Here is a 26795-nt window from a genome sequence, read left to right as displayed (position 1 = left end):
AAACTTACTTATTTCTTGCTGTGAGATATGGATTAGAACAAGAGCAAAACAGGCTTAAAACTTAAAAGGAATAAAGAAAGTTTATTAACAAAACTACAAGAATAAGAACCTTAGAATAAACTTCCAGAAAACTCCTTTATCCCCCACTACCCAACCATTTCTTTGTTCACATGACAACATAGAGACAAAAAAAACTTTGGAACTTTGGTGTTTAAAACAGTCTCAATTCTTGCTAGTATTTTAATCAGTCTTTGTAGAGAAACAGAAGTCTTCTTCTGCAAATCTATGGAGTTTGTCACACTCTGTTGGAACTGTCAGGGAGAGAAAATGGTGTTCTATAACCCTGAAAAGAGGGATTATTCTTAATTGTCATCTAGGTAGTCCTGAGATAGAAATGGAACATTTTATCTCATTGAAAAAAGGAATGAAGTATTAATGGTGAATCGTCTCTTTCTTTCAAAATCTCTTTGAAGATATAAGAATAACCTGACTCCACAAATGGAGAAGAACCAGCCAGCAGAGCTGTGCTGCAAAACACAAAGCTTAAGCAGATGACACAAAAGCAGTTACGAACTGCAGGGCACAGTCTGCATTATTCACTTTGACAGGAGCGAATCATCACAAACTCATCACAAACTTCATTCACTTCCCCCACCAGCACTACTTAAGAATACAAGGAGCTGGATTTTCAGCAGTGCCACTGCTCCCACAGCAGTGGCTTTTATTGATACAAATTCTAGAACAACTCAAACTATACTGTCAGATTATTTCAATCATTCTAACAACTCATTCCACCAGAAAAATAACTGCTAAATAAAAATAACAGTTTACGTGGCAAAATGAAAAAGTAACTTTGCATAATAGATCTTACTACTTTGTACTGTCCAACCCTGGCCAGAGACTTCGGAATATTTTGAATCTGACATTAAAATTTGTTATTTCAGGAATCTGTTTTTATAGAGGTTAATTGTCATTGTGTTAGGGGTTAGGTGTCCTTCCTTTTATTCTGGCTCACCTACGGGATTTTTACTCATCAGTGGCAGGAAAAAAGTGGCAGTGGAGTTGATTGCTTGTACTTAGTGGGTTCTTGATAAACACAAAGAGTTTGGCTGGGCCCAGGGGGAAAGGGGGCAGGAAAAAGGGGAGCAGGAAAAAGGGAGGGCGGGGGCAGCTGGGGGCTGGCTGGTTTCTTCAGCTTCAGAGCAGAACTCTGGGAATTGTTGTGGCAGGGAGAAGGGAATTCGCCATCACCCAGACAGAGCTGCTGCTCCTTCTTCTTCCTTCTTCATTGCTGGCCTCACACCCCCTGTCCTGCTGGGACATGGCAGTGCCAGGCACCACCATGGAGCTGCTGATACACCTCAGCCACCGGCCCAGGATCTCAGCTCATTCCAGCTGAGTGTTCCTCGGAGCCCTGCAGGAGCACCAGGATTGTGCTGCCTTACGCGAGGCAGAAACCCCGGTTCAGGAGCAGCACGATGACCCTGCTCTGGTCACTCGGTCCATCTGCACACAACATCAATGTGATGGATGGCAGAAATGGCATTTATTGTTGAAGAATTTGACACTTTATAACCTAGGTTCACAGTGTTACTCCCACCTGCTTTCATCACAGCTAGGTGCTATTCCTTTCACTCTTTTTCTGAATACCTCCCCCACATCTTATCTCTTTCATTTCATATTCTCTTTCTTTCTCACATACTTTATCATTCTCGTCCCCCCGACCATGTTCGCTCATCAATACCAGTGTTTGTTCCCTGTTCTCACCAAGGACATTTTCTCCTCGCTCTTTGTCTTTTTGCTCAGTGCTATCTTGGGATTTATAGGGCCGTGGTCCCTCCCAGGCTTTCTCTGCAGCACCTTTGGCTTCCTCTGTTAACTTTCTCCAAAAAACTTCTGCTCTTTGCTGTCTCTCTGTGAGCAGATAAGGATTTGGGGATTGAGGGGATGTATCGCCCTCTTGTGACCCCTTCAGCTCAGCCAAGCCGCTCTCATCTGGGGGCTGTAATTTCTGAGTGGCCACTTTGACCCCAAATTTTGGGGTGGCCAGCAAACAGTTTTTTGCCACCCTCCAAGTTTCTTCGGCAAGGGTTTTAGTACATCTGTCCCACACCTTAGGGTGGATAATCTTTACTAGCTGATTTATGACCCCAATATACAAAAGCCTTGCAATAGCAGGAGTAAAAGCCTTAGGTTTACAATCTCTACTACATTGTTTATGTAATTGAAATACAGCCTTTATCAGTGCTTCCATCTTCCTTGTGGGCCCAGGAACGTCTCTCACGCCAGAACCGGTCCAGCCGTCTTGGTCGCTACTCCCGTTTCCCAGGCGATCCTCGCTCTCCGGATTTGGATCCTGCTTTTCGAATTTGAATCCCGGGTTTCGGCACCACTTGCTGCCTTATGCGAGGCAGACACCCTGGTTCAGGAGCAGCACGATGACCCCGCTCTGGTCACTCGGTCCATCTGCACACAACATCAATGTGATGGATGGCAGAAATGGCATTTATTGCTGAAAAATTTGACACTTTATAACCTAGGTTATACTAGTGTTACTCACAGTGTTACTCCCATCTGCTTTCATCACAGCTAGGTGCTATTGGCTAATTACCATACACTGTGGAGGAGGGGGGTGACCATCTTTCCGTTATATCCCAATAGCTTCCAAGCGTTGGGCCCTAGCTTCCCACAGGATTGACTGCCCAAGGGGTTTGTGAAGCAAAGCCTCTCCTCCATCCTTTTCTGTCTCGGCTGAAAAGGCTGTCATGGGGCCCCTGGTTCTGTTTTCTTGCTAATACAGTAGTTATTGTTGTTTCTTTGCCTTGGTATATACACAGTAGTAAAGAACTGTTATTCTATTCCCAGATCTCTGCCTGAAAGCCCCTTGATTTCAAAATTACAGTAATTTGGATGGAGGGGGTTTACATTTTCATTCCAAGGGAGGCTCCTGTCTTTGAAATCAAGATACCACCTTGCTTTGCCTCTGCCTGCTGCTCCTGGGGCTGCTCTTGGCCAGGCAGCCTCAGTGGCAGCCAGCACTGGCTGCAGCCCAAGTGGGCTCCCCAGGACAAGGCCCAGCAATTAAGAGGCCAATAAAAGGCCTGGGCAGCAGCAGAACTCTCAGCAGAGTTATTTGGGCAACCAAGGACTAGCCACAAGTCCACAGCAGCCTCACTGGGAATGTTTCCCGACTATGTGCAGCCTTTCAAGAATTGGTTTGAGGCAGAGATCAGCAAAACACTCACCTGTCTTTAAATTTCATTTAATTAGAGAAAAACTTCATATAGGGAAAATTACACAACACTTTGCCTCACAACCCATCAGCCTTAATTACAGTGAGACGTAAGTCTTAATTACAATTCAGGTAGAGCAAATCAACATTGTTTCAATGGCAAGAAGAATTTGCTTGTCAACAGATGAATATGTCCCACTGAAGAATGAACAAAATCTGCCTTTACTTGGAAGAAAGTAGACATGGAGAAATGCAGTATTTGGGTTTTATCCAGTGATAAATTGGGCAAGAAGATGTAACAACTTAGGTGTTTCACAGAACACAAGTACTGATACAGCCAATAGTGCACCCACATTGAAGGGATCTTCAGAACATTCCTTTACTGCTTAACAAGGAATGGGCAGCCAAATGTGGGCATTTCTCTGAACTGGAAGCAAAGTTCCTCTCCTGTTTCTCCTTGAGCGCACTGTTCTTTGCAGACTTCACTGTGCAGCCCATCAATCCTCTCTTGGCCAATAGCTAAATGGCACAACTATCCAAACACAGGTGCCAGCATCATCACCCCAGCATTATTCCAGCACTGCTTTGCTGGTACACAGGAGCACAGAACGGCTTGGCTTGCAAGGGACATTTAAAGGCCATCTAGTCCAGTGCCCTGCAGTGAGCGGGGACACCTTTAGATCAGGTTGCTGAGAGCATGAGCTTGAATATCAGCAGGGATGGATACCCACCTCTCTGAGCAACCTGTGCTAGGCTTTCAAAACCCATAGTGTAAAAAATGGCTTTCTTAGTTGGAATCTACCATCTTTTAGATTAAAATCATTCCCCCTCAGTCTTGTCACAACAGGCCCTACTAAAAGATCTGTCCCATCATTTTTACAAGCCCCCTTAAAGTATTGAAAGGTAGCAATCAGGTCTCCATGAAGCCTTCTCTCTTCCAGGCTGAACACCTCCAGCTATCCCAGCCTGTCTCCAAAGCAGAGAGGCTCCAGCCCTCAGAGCATTTTGTACCTCCTCTGGACTAGCTCCAACAGGACCATGTACTTCCTGTGCTGGGCACCCAGAGGTGGATGCAGTACCCCAGCTGGGCTTTCACCAGAGGAGAAGGGTGGTCCAATCTCCTCCTTCAAGCTGCTGGGCAGCCTCCTTTGGAGGCACATGGTTGGCTCATGTCCAGCCTCTCATCTAGCAGCAGCCACAAGTCCATCCCAGAAGGGCTGTTCTCCATCCATTTATCCCCATCCTGTGAGATCAGCTGGGCTGGGACCGTGTATAGCCCTTGGACAGAGCTGCTGGGTAGGATGAGCTCCCTGCTGAAGGAGGCAGATCTCACTCCCCACACAATTCCACCCTGGCCATGAGGTCACAGCAGGCTCTGGGGTGACAGCTGGCTGAAGTCACAGCAGGCTCTGAGGTCACAGAGGTCCCAGAGCCCCGTGGTTGCACAGCACCACACGGACCAAGCAGTCAGTCCTTGACTGCGACTGTTGCAGCAGCAGCAGCGGAGGTGGCAGCAGCGGGTCTGACATCGGGATATCTTTGTGAGGACAGTGGTGGCAGCAAGAGCTGCAGGACTGGCAGAGGGCAAGGCACCATGGCCTTTGCTCTGCGCCTCTTCCTCCTGCTCCTCCTGGCAGTGGCCCTGCCTGACAGGGCTGCCCAGGCTTCTCCACAGCGAGCACAGGGAGCAGGTGAGCAGGCAGCCTGGCTTCCCTTTCCTGGGACAGCACTTCCTTCTCCCTGGGAAGCGTTTGGGATGGTTTTCCTCAGGGCTTTAGGGAGGGCTTCCTCTGTGGGTGGGAGAGAGTCCCTAGGGGCCAAGGGCTGGTCCTGCCACCCCCCCAGGGATGTTGCACATGGCCTGCAAAGAGGGTGGAGAGTGACCAGAGCGAGTCCAGATCTCCCCAGGCCCCTCTGCAGCTTTGGCCATGTCCATTGACATTTGGCTCCCACAACCTTCCCCAACCTCCCTGCAGTGCTCCCTTCCCTAAGGCAGAAGGGGATCCCAGAACACCATGGAATGGCTCTCATCTGTGGCTCCTTTCTAGATGTGAGTGGTAATAAGGCTTCTCCAGCGGCTTGGCTTCATGAAGATTTGCTGCCTCTGAAGCGTTTTGCAGGTATGTTCTCATTGTCCCAAAAAGGAATAATCATTGACAACCCAGCAGGAACCAGGTGACAGAAGTTTCTGTGGCTGGTGAGTTACAGGTGTGCCTGAAGAGAGGAATTTCCCATCTCCTTTCCTGGTTGTTGAACGCGAGCCCGGCTCCTATCACAGGGGTAAGTGGTGTGTCCCTGCTGGTCCCACAGCCTGAGCACTGTTTTTGTGGGCTGCATTACTGGGAAATGGAAATACTTTCTGTTAAGGTCCTCCTAGAGAGAGGAGCAAACCTACAGGAGACAAGATGCTGAATGATCTGGAGAGATGCCGTGGTGGGTCCATTTACCTCAACCTTCACCTAAAACTCAGCAGCCGGGGGCTTTCTCTGCACATCTGGACACGCCATGCCTGGCACAGCAGGAAGGGATCCATGGCAGCCTCACTGCTCCGCTGTTGCTTTCATGGCTTGTAGGGCTGTTTCCCAGCCTGGCCTGGCTGCAGCTTCTTCCCAGCCTCTGCAGGAAGGCATTTGGCATCAGCTTACAGGGAGCCCCAAGTGCACCACAGGCCATGCACACCCTGAGATCCCCTGCAATTTCCTGGTCTTGGGTTAGATTTGGAATGGTATCTCTTTGGAGGAGGGAGGGCCCTGGCCTGGATCCAAAGTTTAGACGATTTTCTGAATCTTATCCATTACTTTGAAAAGTATTCCTTCCTGAAGATGCCACCTTCCTGTTGGGGAGCCCGATCCATGTGTCCATCTTCCTTTCTCCAGAGAAGGACCAAAAAGCTGTGCTGAAGGCAGTGTTTCCCGGAGGAAGCAGTGGCTCATTGGCAGTCTCTTCTGCAGGAAGGGAGGCCATGCCAGGCACAGTCACAGGAGGTAATTGCTGTGCCTCTGGGCCTGAGCCCTGCTGAGGCTTGAGCTGCCATCTCTGCTGCTTTGCAGTGCAGGCACAGCTCAGAGGAATTATCTCGAGCAGACTCAGGACACTTGGGTACTAAGGAGTCCTTCTGGGGTCCCTCTGTGAGAGACACATCCTGAAACTTGGCAGTGGCTGTGTTAGTGTTCAGGAACACATAATCATGGAATGATTATATGAAGGTGCTTTATTGAAGAGCTCTGGGTGTCAGGAGTACACATAACCTAATTTGACCCACCTTGGTTTTGAGCTGAACATATATATACTCTATCGTTATATTAATTATTAAACTTATATTGTTCTATTGTATGCATTGTTTTTATCCAAGCATGAATTTCTCGTGATCCCCCTCAACCCCCTAACATTGTTCCTCATTGTCATGGAGTTACTTTACCTTTAAGGGAGTTGGAGTTGCTGGGAAGTGCTTGGAGTCTTTTCTCCTGACCAATTATCGGTCATTGCTGGGAATTGACAGCAGTTTAGGCCATTGAAAAGTGGGATCAACTTGTGAACCCTACCTTAAAATGTAAAAGCAGAGCTCTCTGGGTTCTCTTTGTTTCCTGGCTGTGACGGGTGGCGGAGCTCCAGGCCTCCCGTCCCTGCCCAGGCCATGCGGCCGGGCGGGGATGGGGCCGGGCCTGCCCCGTCTCCCGGCCGGGAGATGGGGGGGCCTGGGGAAGGTTTTCCCCGGGCCAGGCCGGGCCGAGCTGATCTCTGGCTCGGCTGCAGGTTTTGCTGTAACTAATTCACTAGAAACTGCCCAGTGAAGAAAGAGAGAGGCTCTGGACTTGCAGCGGGTTGGAGTAGCGACCACACGCTCCAGAGCAGCCATGAGGAACCTTCCATCACAGACGGCTCCAGCTCCTGTTCGGCAGAGATCCTCGAACCATCTACAAAAGCCTGGGCAAGATGTTAACTCTTTCATTACCCAGATGAGACTTGCGGATTAATCTTTTTATCCAGAGAGAGAGAGAGAGAGAGAGATCAACATGAAAAGAGACTTTATAAACTACCAGTGACAGGAAAGAAAAGAAGCTTCAGGAAAGGTAGAGAATTAAGAAGATGTTTTAATTAAGCTGAAATATCTCCCTGTTAAAACTATGGAGATGGACAATGAAGTCCTGAAAAGAACTCCTTTAATTCATGATATAAGATCTAGAGAGGAATAGTGTTCAAAGTGTAAATTTGAGTAAAGAGTAATTATAGTATAGTGAAGTACTGGGAGATTAAAAGCCTTGAGAGGCCATGAGAAAACTGTTGGGAGATTTGAAGCCCTGAGAGGCCATGAGAAAACTGTTTTCTGGTGAAGCTCACAGAAACAGATGAAGAAGACTTTTTTTTGCCTTTGAATAACTTATCCTTAAAAATGCTATCTCTAGACGCATGGCCCATACACACTTCAGAGTGATGTGAGAATGGGAGGAGTGAACTCTAATAATAGCAGCTCTGGACAGCTAACATTAGGGCAATAGAAAACTATAACAAAAATAGTTTTCTTGTGAGAATCTCCATAAATTAACAGGAAGAAACTTCTGTTTCTCTATAAAGACTGGTGAACATACTAGCAAGAATTGGGACTGTGTTAACCATCAGAGTTCCAGAGTTTTTGTCTCTGTTGTCATGTGAACAAGAGAATAGTGGGTGGATAGGGGATGGAAAGGTTTTTCTGGAAGTTTATTCTGGTGTTCTTATTATTGTGGTTTGTCAATAAACTTTCTTTTTTTTCCCTTTTAAGTTGTATGCCTGTTTTGCTCTTATTCTAATCCATATCTCACAGCAAGAAGTAAGTAATTTTCTTAGTTAGTGGTTTAAAACCACGACACTCATGTTCTTTGCACAATAATTATATCTAATCATATCTAACAATTGTGTCATTTATCATATACTGATTACACGGGTGCAGTTTCATATGATCTTTAGCAAGCAGAAGCTTGCTAAAGCCTTTTCCCAGGCTTGCCAAGCGTAACTTTCTTTCTAAGTTCCCAAATTTTCTAAGATTTTAAAACCTTTTACTATCAGCTGCAAGGGGTTCCCATGGTGGGGAAAGGGCAGAGAGAGAGGGTATAGTTCCATTGTGTCCTGAGAGCGCCTGGCTCTGTCCCCTTGGGCTGCAGGAGCTGTCCCAGCTGAAGGAGGGAAAGAGGGAGGGCAGAAGGGAGGTAGGGATATTTTTGCCACTGCCAGCTGCAGATTTGGCCAGGGCTTTAGGGAGGGTTTCCTCTGTGGCAGTGAGAGACCCCATGCCTTAAGCTGGTCCTGTCACCCCACCAGGGATGTTGCACAGAGCATGGAAAGAGGGTGGAGAGTGATCAGGAGCCAGCCCACAGATCCCCAGGACCCTCTGTAACTTTTGCCTTGTCCATTGAAATCTCGCTCCCACATCCTTACCCGACCCCCTTGCAGTGCCCAGTTCCCTAAACTGAAGGATTAGAAGGGATCCCAGCACACCATGGAATGGTTCTTTACTTCCTTCCAGATGACGGTAGGAGGAAGGCTTATCCAGCAGTTTGGCTTCATGAAGATTTGCAGCCTCTGAAGCATTTTGCAGGTACATCACTGTACAAACAAGGAATAATCCTGTACAACCCAGCAGAAGCAGGTTGACAGAAGTTTCTGTGGCTGTTTAGTTACAGGTGTGTCTGCTGGGAGGAATTTCCCATCTCCTTTCCTGGTTGCTGCACACAAGCCCAGCTCCCATCACAGGAGTGAGTAGTGTGCCCCTGCTGACCCCACAGGCTGAGCACAGGTTTGGTGGGATGCATTCATCTGAAATGGAAATATTTTCTGTTAAGGTCCTCCTAGAGGGAGGAACAAACCTACAGAACATAGTAAGTCCTTGGAGAAATCCAAACACATGGACAAGATGCTGAATGATCTGGAGAGACGCCATGGTGGGTCCATGTCCTTCAGCCTACATCTGAGACTCAGCAGCCGGGGGCTTTCTCTGCACCTCTGGATAAGCCGTGCCCGGCACAGCAGGAAGGGATCCATGGCAGACTCGCTGCCCTGCTGCTGCTTTCACGGCCTGCAGGGCTGTTTCCCAGCCTGACCTGGCTGCAGCTTCTCCCCAGCCTCTGCAGGAAGGCATTTGGCATCAGCTGACAGGGAGCCCAAACTGCAGCACAGGCCATGCACACCCTGAGATCCCCTGCAATTTCCTTATCTCTGGGTAGATCAGGTGTAGGGGCTGTTTCGGGGAGGGAGGGCCCAGGAGCAGCCCCAATAACCTGGCCTTTCTCCTGATCCTTATCCATGACTTTGACAAGCATTGCCTCTTGAAGATGCCACTTCCACAATGGCAAATGGTTCCATCTGATCCTGTTGTACAATTTTCTTTTTCCAGAGAAGGACAAAAAAGCTTTGTTGAAGGTGGTGTTTCCCGGAGGAAGCAGTGGCTCATTGGCAGCCTTTACCGCAGGAAAGGAGGCCATGCCAGGCACAGTCCCGGGAGGTAATTGCTGTACCCCTGGGCCTGAGCCCTGCTGAGGCTTGAGCTGCCAACACTTGGCAGTGCCTGCCCTTCAGGGATATTGTATAGAGCATGGAAAGGGTTTTGAGAGTGATCAGGAACCAGCCCAGAGCTCCCCAGGATCCTCTGCAGCTTTGGCCATGTCCACTGACATCTGGCTCTCACAGCCTTACCTGACCCCCTTGCAATGCCCAGTTCCCTAAAACAGAAGGGGATCCCAGCACACCATGGTATGGTTCTGATCTCTGCTCCCTTCTGGATTGGGATAGTGACATGGAATATCTGGAAATGCTGGTAAATGGTGGTTTGAAGACCTTGACAGAGGCTGGAGGCAAGTTCTCAATGTTCCTTTCTGCACAGTATAATCAGTGTCAGTGTGGCAAGAGCTCACTCACATGCCATTTCCCTTAAGAGTCTGAAGGTTGATGGATTGTGGAAACCTCACCCTGCTCCCTTCTGGAGCCCTGAGTGATCCCACAGCATCGCTGTCAGTGGGAGGAAGGAGAATTTAGATGTCAGTTGTCATGTGCAATGCCAGTCTCTCCTTCCATGTGCTCTGTGCAGCCATGGAGAGGAGCAGAGAGGGAAGGAGCCAGGCCCAGGGCTGTGCCCTGGGGCTGTGCCTTATGCAGCTCCTTTGCTGGCCCCAGGGAGCCTGAGCTGCTCCTGCTGCTGCTACCAAGCCCTGGCCCTGCCTGAGGCTCAGTTCAGAGCTGCTGGCAGCTCCAGGGTGTCCTTTCTCCCCTGACTGCCATGCAAGGGGCTCCTTCCATCCCAGTGTGGGGCTACTGCAGGCACATGGTCCCCCTGCCCCTGCTCCTGAGTGGAAGGCAGCGATGAGGGAGTGCCTTGGAGGGCAGCAGTCACCCAGGTGCACTCCCTGCCACTCCAGACCGAAGGAGAATTCTCAGCACAGTCATGGGAGCTCTTCTGTCCTGCCTTTCTTTGCAGATCAACCTGATGATGATGATGATGATCTGGATTCCCAACCCATATCAGTTGCTGAGCCTGGTGATGAGGAGGCTGATGAGGGTAGGTCCAGGCCTTTTCCCCAGGGAGAGCGGCCAGCTCAGAGCCCAGAGCTCGGTCAGGGCAGCATTGCTGCAAGTGCCAGAACAGAGCCATGCACGTGTGTGCCCTCGGCCTGCGCGATCCCCTCACCTCTCCTGCAGCTCAGTGCTGCCTGTGCAGATCAGCAGAGATGATAGAAGCTTCTGTAGCTGTTCAGTTACAGGTCTGTCTGCAGGGAGGACTTTCCCAGCTCCTGACATGGATGCTGCATGCAAGGCCAGCTCCCACTGCAGGGGTGAGTGGTGTGCCCCTGCTGACCCCACAGGCTGAGCTCTGGTTTTGTGGGATGCATTCCTGGGAAATGAAAATACTTTATCTTAAGATCCCCTGAGAAGCAAGAACAAACCTATAGGACATAGTAATGTAGCAATGGAGAAATCTGGAAATAATCCTGAGTGATCTGGATGGACAAAATGGTGGTTCCATCTCCCTCAGACATCTCCTGAGGTTCAGCAGCCGGGGGTTCTCTCTGCACATCTGGACACGCCATGCCCGGCATAGCAGGAAGGGATCCATGGCAGCCTCGCTGCCCCAGTGCTGCTTTCATGGCCTGCAGGGCTGTTTCCCAGCCTGGCCTGGCTGCAGCTTCTCCCCAGCCTCTGTAGGAAGGCATTTGGCATCAGCTGGCAGGGAGTCCAAACTGCAGCATGGGCCATGCACACCCTGAAATTTCCTGGTCTCGGGCTACATCAGGTGTATAGGGTGTTTAGAAGAAGGAGGGCCCCGGAGCAGCTCCAAAAGCCTGGGCATTTTTCTGGGTTTTATCCATGTCTTTGACAAGCATTTTCTGAAGAAGACCAGCACAGCGCAGAGGAATTATACCATGCAAGCTCAGGGGTTTGGGTACTGAGATGTCCTGTGCGAAATGGGGTGGCAAGGTGCATGCAGGCCAGAGCTCTGGGGCAAATAGAGAACGTCCTGCCATATCCACCGTGCTGCCAGCTCAGCAGCAGAGCACAGCATGGACTCACACTGCCCATTGCTCCCACAGATTCAGCCGGCACCACAACTCATGCTCAGAATATCTGGGAAAGCATGAGAAGAATTTTCAGCCCGGGAACACATGGTTTGATTAAGCTAATGGCCATTTTGGTTGCTGGAGCCCTTTTCCTGATGATGTGCTGTGCTGGAATCTGGTATTGTTGGAACAGAAAAGGGTGAGTGTTTTGCTGATCTCTACCTCAAACAGCTTCTTGAAAGTCTGCTCATAGTCAGGAAACATTCCCAGTGAGGCTGCTGTGGACTTGTGGCTAGTCCTTGGTTGCCCAAAGAAATCTGCTGAGGGTTCTGCTGCTGCTCAGCCCTTTTATTGGCCTTTTAATCCTGGGCCTTGTCCTTGGGAGCCTGCTCGGGCTGCAGCCAGTGCTGGCTGCCACTGAGGCTGCCTGGCCAAGAGCAGCCCCAGGAGCAGCAGGCAGAGGCAAAGCAAGGTGGACAGGGGAAAGAGCAGGGACAAGATTGCCCTTGAAAGGCAGAGGCGTTCTGGGGCCTGCTCCTGGCCAGGGACCCTGCCCAGAGCCATCCCCTGCTCGCCGGGGCCTTGAGGGGCAGCTCTCCAGCTGGGCCAAGCTGTGCCAGCAGCTGCAGCCGTGCTGGGGAGCCTTGGCCGCTCTGGGCCCTGCTGTGCAGGAGGGTCTCTCTGTGCCAGTGGCAGCTGGGGGCCTCAGCCATCTCCTCTCTCAACAGGAGCACATCTGCACCTTCAGAAGACCAGCCAAAGACTTTAGTCAATGAGAAGTTGACCAGTCTTTCTTGCTCTTTACCTCTGAACCTATCTGTGGTCCTGGTGCAGCCCTGTCTTGAGGGCATCACAATATCCACACCTCCAAAGCCATACCCTCTCCCCCTGAGCCCCTTGGCCCTGCACCCTGGCCAGGACTGAAGGTGGGCAGCCCCTATCCACCAGAGCAGGCCTTGGCCCATGTTTTATTTTCAAATAAAGAAATGAAACTGTCACCCCAGTGTCTGGCTGGTACCACCAGTAAAGCCCACATGGCACCAGCCCTGTGTCCAGGAGCTGCCGGGGCTGACCACGGTGTGGGCAGGCAGGAGCCAGGCAGGGGCTGCTGTGACCAGCAGCGGGGCCCCGAGGGGCTGGGGGAGTCCAAGCTGAGCGTCCCTGGGCTGAGGGCACATTTCCTTCAGTGGCATTGAAGCAGAGAAATTAAGAATTAGGAATTAAGCATAAAGAAATGCTTGACCAGAAGATGGCGGGGTTGACCACAAAACCATACCCTGCTCCACAAGAGCAGGGAAAGAGCGAGACTGCAAGATAAGATACAGAGCTAGAATACACAAACACGATGCAAAGACAAAGGCACCACAGGATAAGGGGATTCTTTGGACCTCCCAGCCGAAAGGAACGGTATCGAAGTCCAAAAGGTGGTCAAAGGACTAAAAGGAGCATGTGCGAGAAGACAAAGTGAAAAGTTCAGCTCAGAAGAAAATTGCTGACCTGATCCTAGAGACCCCCCCCAGACAACCACCGAACTGACAAAAAATGAGCAGTATGAAGCCGCAAAGGGGCGTGAAGCTAATTTTAATATGAAGCGAGGACTAGCAGGGTTAGGGGAAATGAATATGTATTAGGCATATTGTGCAACCCTAGTTTGTAAAGGATAAAAAGAGAAAGCCAAATCTTAAAAGTGTGCATTTTTTTGGAGGAGATATCCCCCATGAACCTCATACGCTGAATAAATTCATAACTACTCTGCGAGTTATAGAATTTTTCTATCTGCATATCAGCATCACCTGGGCCTGCACCTCATGAGGCACACAGGGCTAATTTGGACTCTCTCCTAAGGTGTGCAGTGTTCCCACATGAGGTGTGCAGTAGGGTTTAATTGAGAGGGTTTTATACCCTTCTCAGCACAGCAAAGGGCACTCTTGGCTGAGGTTTTACAAAGCTGGGAGGAATCCTCTTGCGAGCTCTTGGGCCTTGCCTGTGGGCACAGTGGGCAGGTAAAGCCCATCCCTTGAGGCCAGTCCAGGCTGCTCAGGCCGGGCTGGGCCAGGTGAGGGCCCTGGCAGGGAATGGCCGCAGCTGTGAGGTCTGATGAGGCTGCCAAGCTTCAGCCTGGCCCTGTGCTGCAGCCAAACACACATTTACAGCTATGGCCATTCTCTGGGGCACAGGAGGCACCCAGGGGTATAACTGAGGCCGTGGTTTCTTACCTGAAGGGAGGCTGGCTCTCTTGGTTCCGAGGGCACAGCTTCAATCCCAGTTACCTTTGTGAACCTGCTGGGGAAGTGTTGAGGGGCAGCAAGTCCCAATCCTTCTCACTGGAAGTGTGGCTAATGCTGTGGGGTTGTTTAATTCTTTTTCCCTCTGAATTTGTGTCCTAGCAGAGGGTTAAGTTTGCTTGCTCTCAGTAAGGGCCTTTTCTTCTTGGTGCTTGGGTGGCTGCAATGCAGCCAGGATTGAAGGAGGATCTGAGGTCTCTTGTGCCCTGGTAGTTGATGCCTTGGCCTCATCCTTCTTTTGGCTGTGATTTGCAGGGATTTTACAGGGATTGTGCAGGCATTTTACAGTAACCAGCTTCAGTTTGTTCATCTTGACACCAAAGTTGGGAATAAATCTCTTTAACACCACAGTAGTATTAAGAGTCAGGCATTACTTTCTTGAAGGTGCTGCATGCACAGGCCAATGGGATCACAGGATCTTCTTGGTTTGGTTTTCATGTTGTCCACGTTTGGTGTTGTGGCCATTGAAGAAGGAAGCTGATGCTACTGGAAAAAAGGATTGTTTTCCACTTGTGGGAAAGTATAACCTCTCACTTCCTCATCTCTTTCTATACAAAGTTATACAGGCAAGTGCATTCAAATATCTCTATCTGACTTTATCTATCTATCTATCTATCTATCTATCTATCTACCTACCTACCTATCTATCTATATTACTAATCTATGAAATATTTCTATGCATGAGATTTTATTTATTTGTAAATATGACACATCTATTGAGAGCTGGAAAATAATACCATCCATCTTTGATATAGCAAAGCCTGGGTTTAGGAGCACACATGAACTGTGATTTCTTTCTTGCTAGACATATGCTGGCTTGTTTAGACAGACTTTGAACTAAAATCCTGCAAAGCTGGAAAATGGCTGGTGGCCATAGCTGTTATACCTTTAAAAGTCCTTTTTTCATTTTAATTTTTTTCTTCTGTGATGGTCCATAAATTCCTTTCTTCCTTAAGCTGTGTGCTGGGAATATTGAAGGTAGAAAATAACATAATACTGCATATTTTAGATACTTGAGAGTTTTCTTGTGAAATTTTATTTTAGTATCTTCTCTCTAAAACCCCCTCAGAACTAAATCAGCAGGTGAGCTACTGAGCACAGCACAATTTACTTCATAGCTGCAGCTCATGTTTCCACAGTGGAAGTGGCTTTTTGTTCTTCTCCATGTGTATCAAATATGGCAAACAGCCGCTTACAGAGGAAAGAGCCTTGTTTTGTGTTGCTTGAACTTTGGGAAGGTGGTAGCTGTTAGATCAATGCTCAGCAAACTGCCTAAATTACTTTTTGTGACTGCTATCTGGTGAATTTGGCCTGGCTTCTTTAGGAGGTTCAGTTTTCATTTAGAAATAGCATGGGAACACTCAGTGTGTTCCTGTGGAGCCAGTGCTGACGCAAGACACATGGAGCTGGGACAAACGGCACATTGATTTTCATCTCAAGAAGCCACCTGAGCTCCTCATGACAGCAGCCCCATGGACTGGTAATGGATCCATTACAATTAACTCGGTACACAGCTTGGAACTTGAAGCTCTGACATAAGGAGCTTGTTCAGTTCTGCCATGGAGGAAGGGAGTTTGAAGGCAAAGAGGTTTAGCAAGGAGGTCCATGCACAGCAAAGCTGTTTGTACTCTAGCAAATGAAGTCTTAGGATGTAAACCCTCATCCATCCTCGGTTTTACCCCTCCATTTAGCCAAATTCTTGGTCTTAATTCCTGTGACAATAGGAAAATATGACAGAGAAGGGTCAATCCTCCTTGGCTTCTTGAGCTGGCCAGCTTGTAATCTCATCTTCTGCCACAAATAGGAACAAACTAGAATTTTGTTATGAAACCACACTTTGTGTTTGTTTTTGGCCAGAAGTAACTGAGATTCACTGAAATATTTACAAGCCATAAATGATGGATTTATTGTAGTTGCTAAATTATTTTAGATTTTACAACTTTTCTGCTGCACAAGAACCTGGCACTTGAAGAATTTTGCCCCATGCGCTTCTCCAGTGCTTCTTACAGAGAAATACTTTGGGACTAGTCAGGACGGGTGCCACATTCATGTGTGTTTTTTGGAGCCCACAGGACAGGGAATTCTCTTTGCTGTGGGCACTGGCTGTTATTGTAACACCTGCACCATTTTTTCTACTGTAATTCTGTGAGAAAAGTTGTTCTTTGCCATAGAGATTTTTAGTTGACATTTTTTATCTTGAACAGCCAAAAGTTTTCCATCTCACAGGTTTCTGACGCTGATTTTTTTCCTTTCCAGTCTGTTGTTGGCCCTTTCAGGAAAAAATTCTTAAAAACGAGATTCACTTAATAAATTATAAAAAGAATTTAATATAAACAAAAGACAATTAGGAGACAAAAGAAATAAAGCAAAGGGTTAAAACGGCCAGGTGCCCTGGCGCCTTGCCGGGAACACAGCTGGTATCTTGGGATCACTCCCTTTATCCCCTCCTGCTGTGAGGATTCTATGCATATTCAAAAACATGTCCCCTCCCTAGTTCCACCTTCCTAGAATATGCTTTTGCACAATCTTTATTTTCTGCTGGTCAGCGCTATCCCTGCTGGTCATCATTATTCTTGCTGGTCAGCATTATTTGAAGTTTGGTTTCCTTTCTTTTGCAAATGGTCACTTGCTGATAACCATCCGGGACCGTCATCCTTCCCGCGAGGGCAGCTGGGCTTCATATCTTCTGCTGATAACAGTTTGAGCTCTATTGTTCTCCTGATAACAACTTGGGCCCCAGTGTCCTTGCCCTCTGGGGTTTCCTTGCCTTGTACCTAGGAAATTCTTTTAAACTTAAGACTTGTTAGCAAGAAAAAAAGTACATACATAGCTAAAAAGTATTTAATATATAATATTCATCTGTGAAAGCCAATATCACAATACAAATTTATAACAAAATTAATCCACAAACATCAGAGGTTTATGTCCAAAAAAAAGTCAGAGGAGACCTTTCACTTTATTTGAATAAAGGGACAGGCCAAGGGCCATTTCCCTAGGGTCTCTTGATTTTGGAGGGCACAGCCTCCTTTTTATCCTAATTTCCCAGCCACATCTACTTCTCTCTTTCCCCATTAGCTGAGGTACTTGAGAGGTACAGACTTCCCAGAGTGCCTGATACCTAAGATTCCACTCTAATGTATAACCCACCCTCCTAATTTTTAATTCTTATGGAATTTATTTGTTTTTCTCATTGTTTCTTTCATCTTTCAATATCCAGTTTCATAAATCTGCAAACCTACAGTTTGTATGTAAAGGCAAATATCTTTTCTCTATTCAATAATCAGTTGAAAATCCTTTCCACTGTTTTTTTTATATCTCAATGCTAGTTTCATCTACCAGCAGACCCACAGCTTGTTTGTAAAGGCAAATGCGTCATTCCTCTCAGCCCCACAAAGATGCTGCTTAGATTCTGCAGACCCCATGTGCTGGAACCAAGCTCAAAGTTCTCCACAGAAGCCCAATTATCCACAGGTGAGCCAAGAGCAGCTCCAGAAGCTCCAAGGGATTCTGACAGATGAATTTCTGTCCCTCAGGAAGGCAGGGCTCGTTCTGAAGGTAAAGGGTCTGACCCTGCACCCACCTGTGCATGGCAGCAGCCGGCCCATGCTTTGTGCAAGGCACACAGTGTGTGACACTTCATTCAGCACAATACTTTTGGAAGTAAAAATATTTGTTGAGATTAATGGTGTTAGCACTGGCTTAGTCAATCTTAGAAAGCTCTTAAAAACATCTGCCTGGGCACAAAGTGATCTTTTCTTTTTGGTTTGGTTTTTTTTTTTGGTTAGTTCTTTGCTTTGGTGCTCAGAGATTATAGAGGGAGGGGCAGATTTTCTGTTCAACTTGCCTGTCAGTGTGCAGGGGGCGAGAAAAGAAGAAGATCCGTTCACCAGCTGCTTTAGGAGCTCAAAAAGCAATTGTGATGACCCTAATAAAGGGGTGGGGGCACTGCTAACAGCCTGGATTGTCCCCACCTGTGTTCCTCTCCTTACCACAGTGCGGTGTAGATCCGCAGCCTTGTACCTAGACCTGATGGTGCAAAAATGCCCCCAACATCCCTCCGTTTGCAAAAATAAAGGCTTTGTGCTCATTAATATGAAAAGCTGTAGGGGTGGCCTGCACTTAATGTTCTTTTGTTGCCTGGAGCCCTGTCAGTGCTCACATCTAAATGACTGACACAGCCTCAAACTGCTCTTAAGACTGATTTGATCAAAGGGACTGGAAGCTCTGTTAGCTACAAATGCTCTAGGAAAGCCAACACAGGAACTAGGAGAATATTGGTGATAAAAGCAGAGTACAGAGCTGAACCTTTGAGGCCACCTCACTGCTGCCTGCCCCCACCCTTTTATTTTTAATTGATTTAATATTCTGACTGCCAGTCCTTGCATGAAATGGGCCCTCAGCAAGGAGCTGCTGGGCCTTCTGGGTGTGTCTCTTTGTGCTTCCAGTGCTTCTGGTCTGCTCTGGCTGGGAAATTTGTCCATCATGCGCTCTGGGGCTGTTTCCTGTCATTCCAATGCACAGCCCTTTCCTGCTGCTTGCCATAGAAATACTCGGATTATTTTATCAGGTAACTTACATCTTGCAGTTCATGACATTAAATTGTGTTCATCAGACTCTGTCATATCACGAGTTTCTGGAACACATTTTCAAGCCTTCCAGCTGTAGCCCAAGGGAAGCTGTTTCTGTCTTGCATCACAGAAGTGGCAGGTTTTTTGCAAAGACAGCCCTTTACAAAGGACTTCTTGCTTGCATTAACATCCAAGGAGCTGCTTTCAAAGACAGACAAAAAACCCGTGAGCAAACAGCAAACCAACCAAACAACATAATATTTTTACCTCCCACTTTTAATATTTTCCAAGCTGGCCTCCTTTTCCAGTGCAGTGTCTTTTCTTTGGACAGAAAAACAGCCTTGCCAGATGATGTGATGTCGTTCCGATTGGGAACGGCGATAAAGAACAACACGGACCCTCAAGGGGGTCACAACACGAGAATTCCTTAGTTTATTGCTTCAGGCCTGTCTTATAGACAGATACGTGGAAAGTACAGAGAAGAAACTCTTATTGGCTAGCAAAGTGCTACATCACCATCATTGGTCAGGGGCACTTTACCCCTCGACCCTCTCCTGCAAGGTAAACAAAAGGACAGACAAACAGCACCTGGCAGTTGTTTTCTGTCTCTGAGGATTGTTTTGAAATCCTCCTTTGAATTCCCAGGCTAGCTTCTCAGGCAGGACTGAGAGGCCATAGGCCTGCAGTCTCTGCAGCTCTCTGCAGCCTGTTCCAAAGCTAGCATCCATAATGTGACTTAACAAGGAAACAGAAGTTACACACAGTGGACAGATTACAGCTAAACATGCAGAGCCCCATTATCACAGACATCATCATTAATTTTCTGTTTATTTTTGTGTCATATTGTTTTCAGAAGGGTGAGAAGAGTATCTCAGATGCCCTGGCTAGTTTGGTGCCATAGCCACTTCTTATCTGTCCCTTCTTATTACCTGCCCTTTCTGTAGTTCCTCTGCCCATTTGTTGGTCTTGGATCTCTGTCTCCTTCACCTGATTTTTATCTTTTTCTGGATTTGTGGGGCTTTTTCTGTTGGTTCTGTTTTTTTCATGGTGGTTGTTTTGTTTGTCTCTTTTGTGGGATCAGAGTTTTGGTTTTGTTCTTTGGTTCGGTTTTTTCCCACTTAACGGCTGGAATCAGCTTGTGATTTGTATTGTAAAGTTTTGAAGCACAGGTGTTGCACATAAAGGTTGGTTCTGTATTAAAGTCATCTTGGACACAGATCTGCAAGCCCCTGTGACCTTGAGAACTGTGTGCTCTCAGACAGCAAATTGTGCATGAATAGGAAACTTGTAGTTCCTGTCTCCATTACACACAGCAAAATGTAAAGGGCTTGAAACAGGACCAATTCTAGCCTTTATTCTGCTGCCATGCCATAAAACGGTGTCGGATTCATCAGTGAACTCTCTTCTTCCAGGATGGGCTGTGCAAGGATGATCCCTTAGCTCCTGTGTGGATGTGCTGTGCAGCAGGCCAGATGCACGACTGTCATCCATAGCCAGCCTCTGTCTGCAAAGAGAACAGGGAGCTGCAGCTCAGAGGGGCTCAGGGGTTAGTGAGCACACACACCAAATCCCTAATTTATATCAGTTAATTTACAGGAGTGTTTGTTGCTGGGATAGTTTTAAATTCCAGCCCAGAGCTGGAAAAAAAGACCCCTGGCAGTTTGCATAAGCTAGGAAGGGAAGAGATTCTTTTCAACGGGTTCCAGCTCTGCTCATTCTTTGAATTAAAAGCAGAGCAAAACTCTTCTGCTGGTCACATCAAGCCAACATAAGTTTGAACAGTCTGTGAAAGACAGAAGAATGTAAAAAGCTATTTCATTTTATAGTACTTACAGTCTTGTAATTCTGCCATGGGATAATTCTGCGTAATTCACTGTATCAAATAACTGGAAAAAGAACTGGAGAAGATTTTTAAAAAAAAGTTTAAAAAATGTGAGTTAATTTCTTACATGTTCTAAGTGCATATTATATTATTGGCTTTTCGCAAATATTAAATAAATGTTATATGTGTAAGGTTAGAAAACTTTGTGCATTAATATAGTTTCTTTTATTTCTGTTATTGATGAAACTTAGAAATAATGGTATAATACATATATATGTTAGGCTATAACATGATATTTAAGCACAAACTACTTTTGTTTATATAACCCAGAGACTGAAAAGATAGTCAGAGACCCCCCTGCATTCTTAGATTACCTTGTCCAGATAAAGACAGCAGTCCTCCAAACCCTCCAAGAGAGGAATTTATTGCACCCGTTATAGGAGAGGGTAAAACCCAGTGGCACCAAGAAGATTGATCTATTGAGAAGAGAGGAAGTTAAAAACTAAACAAAAGAACATCTAAAACTTAAGAAGAATGTCTGAATTCTGTATGAGAATTTATGACTATGTAGTAGGGTTCTGCTTTTAAGGGACAATCCTTTGTTAGCAAAGTGTGCTCTCTTAGCTGAATGCAGAGAAACCTGGCCACATCTATATATTTTACTTTATTTTTATCTTCTAATTGTCTTTCTATTAGACTTTTAAATTCTATATAAAAAAAGCCATGTAGTAAAAATATAGTAATTTACACTTTTCAAAGCCCTTTATATTGGAGCCATGCAGCCTAGTCACGTGCAGTGCAGCCTCAGCTGCCCCTTGGAGCCCAAATCTGCCAAGGGTCAGGTCTCGGATGAGCCTTCACCCAGAACTGGCTCCAAGACTGATTGGGAGTTAATCCAGAGCAGGGCTCACACAAAGAGCAAAGTCTCAAGGCCAAAGCCAAACCTTCATCAGGTTGGATTGGTTTTAACACTGAATTGTAGCAAATTTGCTTGTCCAGTAACATCACTGTTACCATGAAACTTTACATGAGCTCTTAAATAACCTCTGTCCTATCATGAAATGATTGTCAAATATTGTGAACTTGCTTTGTCTCTGCCCGCTGTTCCTGGGGCTGCTCTGGGCCAGGCAGCCTCAGTGGCAGCCAGCACTGGCTGCAGCCCGAGCGGGCTCCCCAGGACAAGGCCCCGCAGTGAAGAGGCCAAAGAAAGGCCTGGGCAGCAGCAGAACTCTCAGCAGAGTTATTTGGGCAACCAAGGACTACCCACAAGTGCACAGCAGCATGACTACAAATCAGGCTACCAGTGCTATGAGCAGAGTTTTAAGAAAACTATGGAGAAAAATCAACAAATTACCGTCTGATCTCATAGAGCTTCCGAATCCCAAAACAGCAGCATATCAGGACAAGGGGCACATTGAACACTGTCATTACTGCGCCTATCATGCAGGACCTGTGGACATCCTGGGGCCAGACAGTTCTTTGCAGGCGCACTGCATACTCGACATAAACTCCTGTTTCAGTGATAACATCTACAGAAGCAATGGGCAGTGTGAGCCCGTGCTGTGCTCCACTGCTGAGCTGGCAGCACGCTGGATACGGCCAGGATGTTCTCTGTTTGCCCCAGAGCTGGGGCCTGCAGGCACCTTGCTGCCCCTTGGCACAGGCTGTGCCCTCCAATAAAGCCCAGAGCGCTGGGAGCAGAGCCCAGGGACGGCGCCCCTGCTTGGGCAGTGGCTCCTTCCAGGGACTCAGGCCAAAGCCATCCCTGAGCAGCCACAGCCATCCCTGACCCTCCCTGCTCTGTGACAGCTCCCCCAGCCCAAGGGGACAGAGCCAGACCCTGTCAGGACACACTGGAGCCCTGGCCTCCCTCTCTGCCCTTTCCCCACCATGGTCACCCATTGCAGCTGCTCCCAGGTTTCAGGATGTGTATCACACGGAGGGACCCCAGCAGGACCGCTCAGCCTGGCTGAGTCTGGCACAGCAATCACCTTCTGTGGCACTGTCAGGTATCTCCTCCATTCGTGTAGCAGGATCTGGCACGAAGCCATTGCATTCTGCAGGAAGTTCTGCCTTCTGCAAAGACTTTTGGTCCATCTCTGGAGAAAGGAAGAAGCACTGCTGGATCAGATGGAACTGCTGCCCATCAGGGAGTTGGCTTCTTCAGGAAGGAATACTTTTCAAAGACATAGACAAAGATCAGGAGAAGTCTAACCCTCCAAGAGGAGCTCCTCCTGATCTACCCAGCGACTGAGAAATTGCAGGGGATCTCAGGGTGTGCATGGCCTGTGCTGCAGTTTGGGCTCCCTGTCAGCTGATGCCAAATGCCTTCCTGCAGAGGCTGGGGAGAAGCTGCAGACAGGTCAGGATGGGAAACAGCCCTGCAGGCCGTGAAAGCAGCAGCAGGGCAGTGAGGCTGCCATGGATCCCTTCCTGTTGTGCCAGGCACGGCGTGTCCAGATGTGCAGAGAAAGCCCTGAGTCTCTGGGGAAAGCTGAGGGACACGGACCCACCTTGTCCTCTCTGCTGCATTTCCTTCAGCATTTTCTGCATGATTCTGGATGGCTCATGGAGTTTCTTGTGTCCTGTAGCTGTGTTCTTTCCTGTTTGAAGACCTTAGAGAAAAATATTCCAATTTCCCAGGAATGGATCCTACAAAACCAGTGTTCAGCCTGGGGGATCAGCAGGGGCACACTACTCACCCTTGCGATGGGAGCTGGGCTTGTGTGAAGCATCCAGAAAAGGAGCTGGGAAAGTCCTCCCTGCAGACACACCTGTAACTCAACAGACACAGAAGCTTCTGTCATCTCTGCCAGCTGGACTTTTGGGCTCTGAGCTGGCCGCTCTCCCTGGAGGAAAGGCCTTCATCTACCCTCAGCATCTCCCAGAGGCTCAGTCCTGGACATGAGCTGGGAAGCCAGACCACCTTCACGAATAGGCTTGGCTGCAAAGGCAGGACAGAAGAGCTCCCATGGTTCTGTAGGAGATCCTCAGGCTCCCTGGGGCCAGGAAAGGAGCCGTGCAAGGCACAGCCCTGGGCCTGGTCCCTTCCCTCTCTGCTCCTCTCCGTGGCTGCAGAGAGCACACGGAAGGAGACACTGGCATTGCACACAGGAAGAAGATTGACAGCAAAATGCTCCTTCTTCCCACGGACAGCGATGCTGTGGGATCACTCAGGGCTCCAGAAGGGAGCAGGGTGAGGTTTCCACAATCCATCAACCTTCAGACTCTTAAGGGAAATGGCACGAGACTGAGCTCTTGCCACATTGACTCTGATTATTCTGTGCAGAAAGAGACACTAAAAACTTGCTTCCAGCATTCTTCATAGATCTCTAACCGACATGTGCCAGGGCTTCCAGATAATCCATGTCATGATCCCAGTCTAGAAGGGAGCAGAGATCAGAAGCATTCCATGTTGCGCTGGGATCAACTTCAGCCTTAGGGAGTTGCGCACTGCAATGGGGCTGGGTAAGGCCGTGGGAGCCAGGTGTCAGTGGACAAGGCCAAAGCTGCAGAGGCCAGGGGATCTCTGGGCTTGCTCCTGGTCACTCTCAACACCCTTTCCACTGTGCAATATCCCTGAAGGGCAGGCACTGCCAAGCAGCAGAGATGGCAGCTCAAGCCTCCGTAGGGCTCAGGCCCAGAGACATTGTGAAGAGGAACAGTCATCTACTACAGGTGGAATTGGAGCAGAGTAGAGCAGAGTTCTGTGAGTGCAGTGTTAGTATTAAATCAGAGCTGGTCAGGCGTGCCAGAGCAATTGGTCCATGCTGCCCTTCACTGCTCTGCCTGTTCCACACTTTTTGTGCCAGATTAATTGAACTGCTGTTAAGTGTATATGTGTTTCACTCAAGCCAGTAGAGCAGAACCAGTAGAAACCAGCCCAGGAATTAATGGGCCTCTGCAGAGGAGCCCCAGACTATTCATCAGCCTGCCCACAGAACTGGCTCCAACTCTGAACTCTTGGGATCACCTTCTGAACAAAACATGCTCCTAATATTTCTGAGGCTCTTATGACTGAGGCACTGCATGTGCTAGTGCAGCTAAGAATCCAGAAGTTCTTTCTTCAGGAAGAACCCTGCAGTGGTGCATATCCAGCATAAGGTATCAGCACATCTTGACTGCAAGTGCAGCAGAGAGTGAAACCCCACGAGCCCAATATGTTCATTTTCTTGCTGAAAAAGCAGAGTGGCAAAATACTGCAGAAAAGGGCAAGAGCTGATGAGGACAAGGTGGCAGGGATTGCCCATTGTAATGCTGGAGGGAATGCCTGGAACCACTCACCTGGCAGAGCACTCGGGCACAGAGCCCGTATTTCTCCCATTTGTCGCTGCAGGTGCCTGACTCAGACTCACACGGGTGACACAGATGCATGCTGCAGGGGACAGAGCACCAAGGTGTGGTCATATTTTAACCTGCATGAATTTACATCTACGACATGTGGAAAAGAAGGAGCAGTCTGCTAGGGTCACTTGGGTTTTTACCATAAAAGTGAATGTGTTTGTACCAGCTTACCAGCAGACAACACATTATTTTGTAGCAGTCCATTACTAAAAAACCCATTTCCAGGAGACCTGCATTGATGGTCAGGGATCAGCACCACTGGCAAAACAATGACTTTTTTTACTAAGTAACTACAGAACTTCTACAAAATGGCAGATTTCTTTTACTAACTATGCATGGATTCTTTGGAATCTAAATACTCAGCTCACTTTACCTGAACTATTTGAGGGACAACTGTATCAAACTGCATCATTAAACTGGCAGGACCAGACAAAGGAATGGTGACTGCTTTATTTTAAGAGTTTAACACGCTTGTAAAATTATGAAACTGGCCCTTTTTTATTGTCAAAACGTTCAGTAGGTTTTTCCATCATCATGTTATAGTAAAAATTACTACGAAGATTAAGATTTGGCGTGTTTTCAGTCTTCCTTCTCTTGCTCTTTATCTTTTGGCACACCTTCATTTTCCTTTCAATTCTATGGTTTCCCTCTGGAGTTTCGTATCAGGTGTTTCTAGTAGTTTGCTCTCTTGTGATGCCACCGTCTCCATCTACTGAAGACGTGCAAGCAGTGCCGGTCTGTCGGCACGTCCCAGCCGTGGCTCCTGCCGGCGGCCCCGGGGTAGGAGCGGCCCCGGCGCTGCCATGGCGGGCTTTCCCTCAGGTGTGGGCACCTCCAGCCCGGCCCGGCCGGGAGGCCCTGGCAGTGCCACGCCGCACGGCAGCTCTGGCACTGCAGCCTCGGCCAGCCTCGGCCAGTAGCGAGATCTGCGGGCCGGGGCCCAGCAGCGGCCGCACGCTTCTCCCAGAGCCCGAGCAAGAGCCGCACGGCTCCCGAGCGCGGGCCGGGAACGCTCTGAGGGAGCAGCGCCAGCCCGGCTCTGGGCACCAACCGCCCCGGCCCTCGCGCCCGCCCTCCCCTTCCCGCCCTCCAGCCCCCGCCGCACGGCGCCCGCGCTGTCATGGCGGCTCTGGCCCAGCAGGGAGCGCCCTGAGCCCCGGAATGGCGCCGCCAGCGGTCTGGCTCTCAGGAAGGGGCGGGCGCGGAGCTGTTGCAAACTGCGGCCTAGGTCACATTTCCTGAAGAAAGGATGGCCTTTCGTGCTTGGGCTTTATACACTTTCAAGCCTGATCCACAAGAAGAGACATCTCACCTGTGACACACACAGCAGTCTGCAAGCTCCAAGTGATGTCCAGGTGTTGATATATTTTATATATTAGTAAAGGCCTGTCTGCACAAACCAGTCTTAGAAATAAGTCGTGATATTAAAGGCTAAAATCCTTGAAACCTTCCTGCAGAAGAGAGAGTAAAGCAAAACAATATTCTTGTGTGTAAGAGAAAGAATGTAAACCTGTTTGTATTAGCCAATAGTAACTTGCTTAGCCCGCGGACCCTGTAGAACCCTGTAAAAGGTGTGTTAATAATAGAAATAAACGGCATTCACATTTACTTCTGTGAAGACTGGTGAATAGCTGGCGGATTCTCAATATCCAGGTGTTAGGAAAGTAAAGGACTTGTTGCTACAATTGTCTTTTTAAGGCTCAGTTTCACAGATATCAGCCCCAGAGGGAGGCTGACAAAGCTTGAGAAGAAGGATGCCCACTGCCAGGGGACACAAAGGATGCAGGATTTAGGGGCCATAAAGATATCTGGTAGAACTGCCAAGATAAGGAAAACTTGGATAAAGACAACTCAGCAAATAGGCTGAACTCAGCTCCAGCTGGGTAAAAAAAGAGTGTGATGTTTGCAGGCAACAGGGCTTTGGCACCAACATCATCCTGGGCCTGACCATGGGATGGTCCCGGTCACCAGAACACAGGTAAAGACGGCGCAGTGCGAGCGCTGGGCATTGTGCTTCAAGAA

The 26795-nt window shown here is 48.2% G+C and overlaps 2 protein-coding genes across 13 annotated transcripts; one reads left to right on the top strand and one right to left on the bottom strand.

Moving 5' to 3' along the window:
* Positions 1-4652: 4652 nt before the first annotated feature.
* On the top strand, positions 4653-20630 carry LOC111922312 (uncharacterized). Of its 12 annotated transcripts, none has more exons than XR_015275089.1 (17): positions 4702-4923; positions 5281-5352; positions 5441-5512; positions 5600-5665; positions 6109-6216; positions 6986-7302; positions 7992-8039; positions 8733-8804; positions 8884-8961; positions 9049-9147; positions 9600-9707; positions 10677-10757; positions 10946-11031; positions 11788-11953; positions 14424-14605; positions 17366-18606; positions 20020-20630. XR_015275089.1 is itself a non-coding variant. In XM_086846592.1 (14 exons), exons 9-14 carry the CDS (start codon positions 9111-9113, stop codon positions 12676-12678), a joined length of 666 nt encoding a protein of 221 aa, XP_086702718.1. In that variant the 5' UTR covers positions 4698-4923; positions 5281-5352; positions 5441-5512; positions 6109-6216; positions 6986-7302; positions 7992-8039; positions 8733-8804; positions 8884-8961; positions 9049-9110; the 3' UTR covers positions 12679-12752. The 12 variants fall into 12 exon arrangements, 3 of the variants coding, with proteins under 3 accessions (XP_086702716.1, XP_086702717.1, XP_086702718.1); XR_015275091.1 differs by having other exon boundaries at positions 4704-4923; positions 7010-7302; XR_015275088.1 differs by having other exon boundaries at positions 4704-4923; positions 17366-17510.
* LOC147651129 (uncharacterized) lies at positions 17791-25852 on the bottom strand. Its single transcript, XM_086846601.1, has 9 exons — positions 24714-25852; positions 23132-23203; positions 22943-23044; positions 22421-22528; positions 21784-21958; positions 20804-20905; positions 20441-20505; positions 19537-20111; positions 17791-18805 (listed from the first exon to the last, which is right to left on the bottom strand). Exons 1-7 carry the CDS (start codon positions 24751-24753, stop codon positions 20478-20480), a joined length of 627 nt encoding a protein of 208 aa, XP_086702727.1. The 5' UTR covers positions 24754-25852; the 3' UTR covers positions 17791-18805; positions 19537-20111; positions 20441-20477.
* Positions 25853-26795: the final 943 nt, after the last annotated feature.

This window comes from Cyanistes caeruleus, chromosome 11 (genome assembly GCF_971803275.1).
Source record: "Cyanistes caeruleus chromosome 11, bCyaCae1.hap1.1, whole genome shotgun sequence".
Lineage (NCBI taxonomy): Eukaryota > Metazoa > Chordata > Aves > Passeriformes > Paridae > Cyanistes > Cyanistes caeruleus.
The sequence above is the reverse complement of the archived record's forward strand: the minus strand, read 5'-3'. Positions and strand labels throughout refer to the sequence as shown.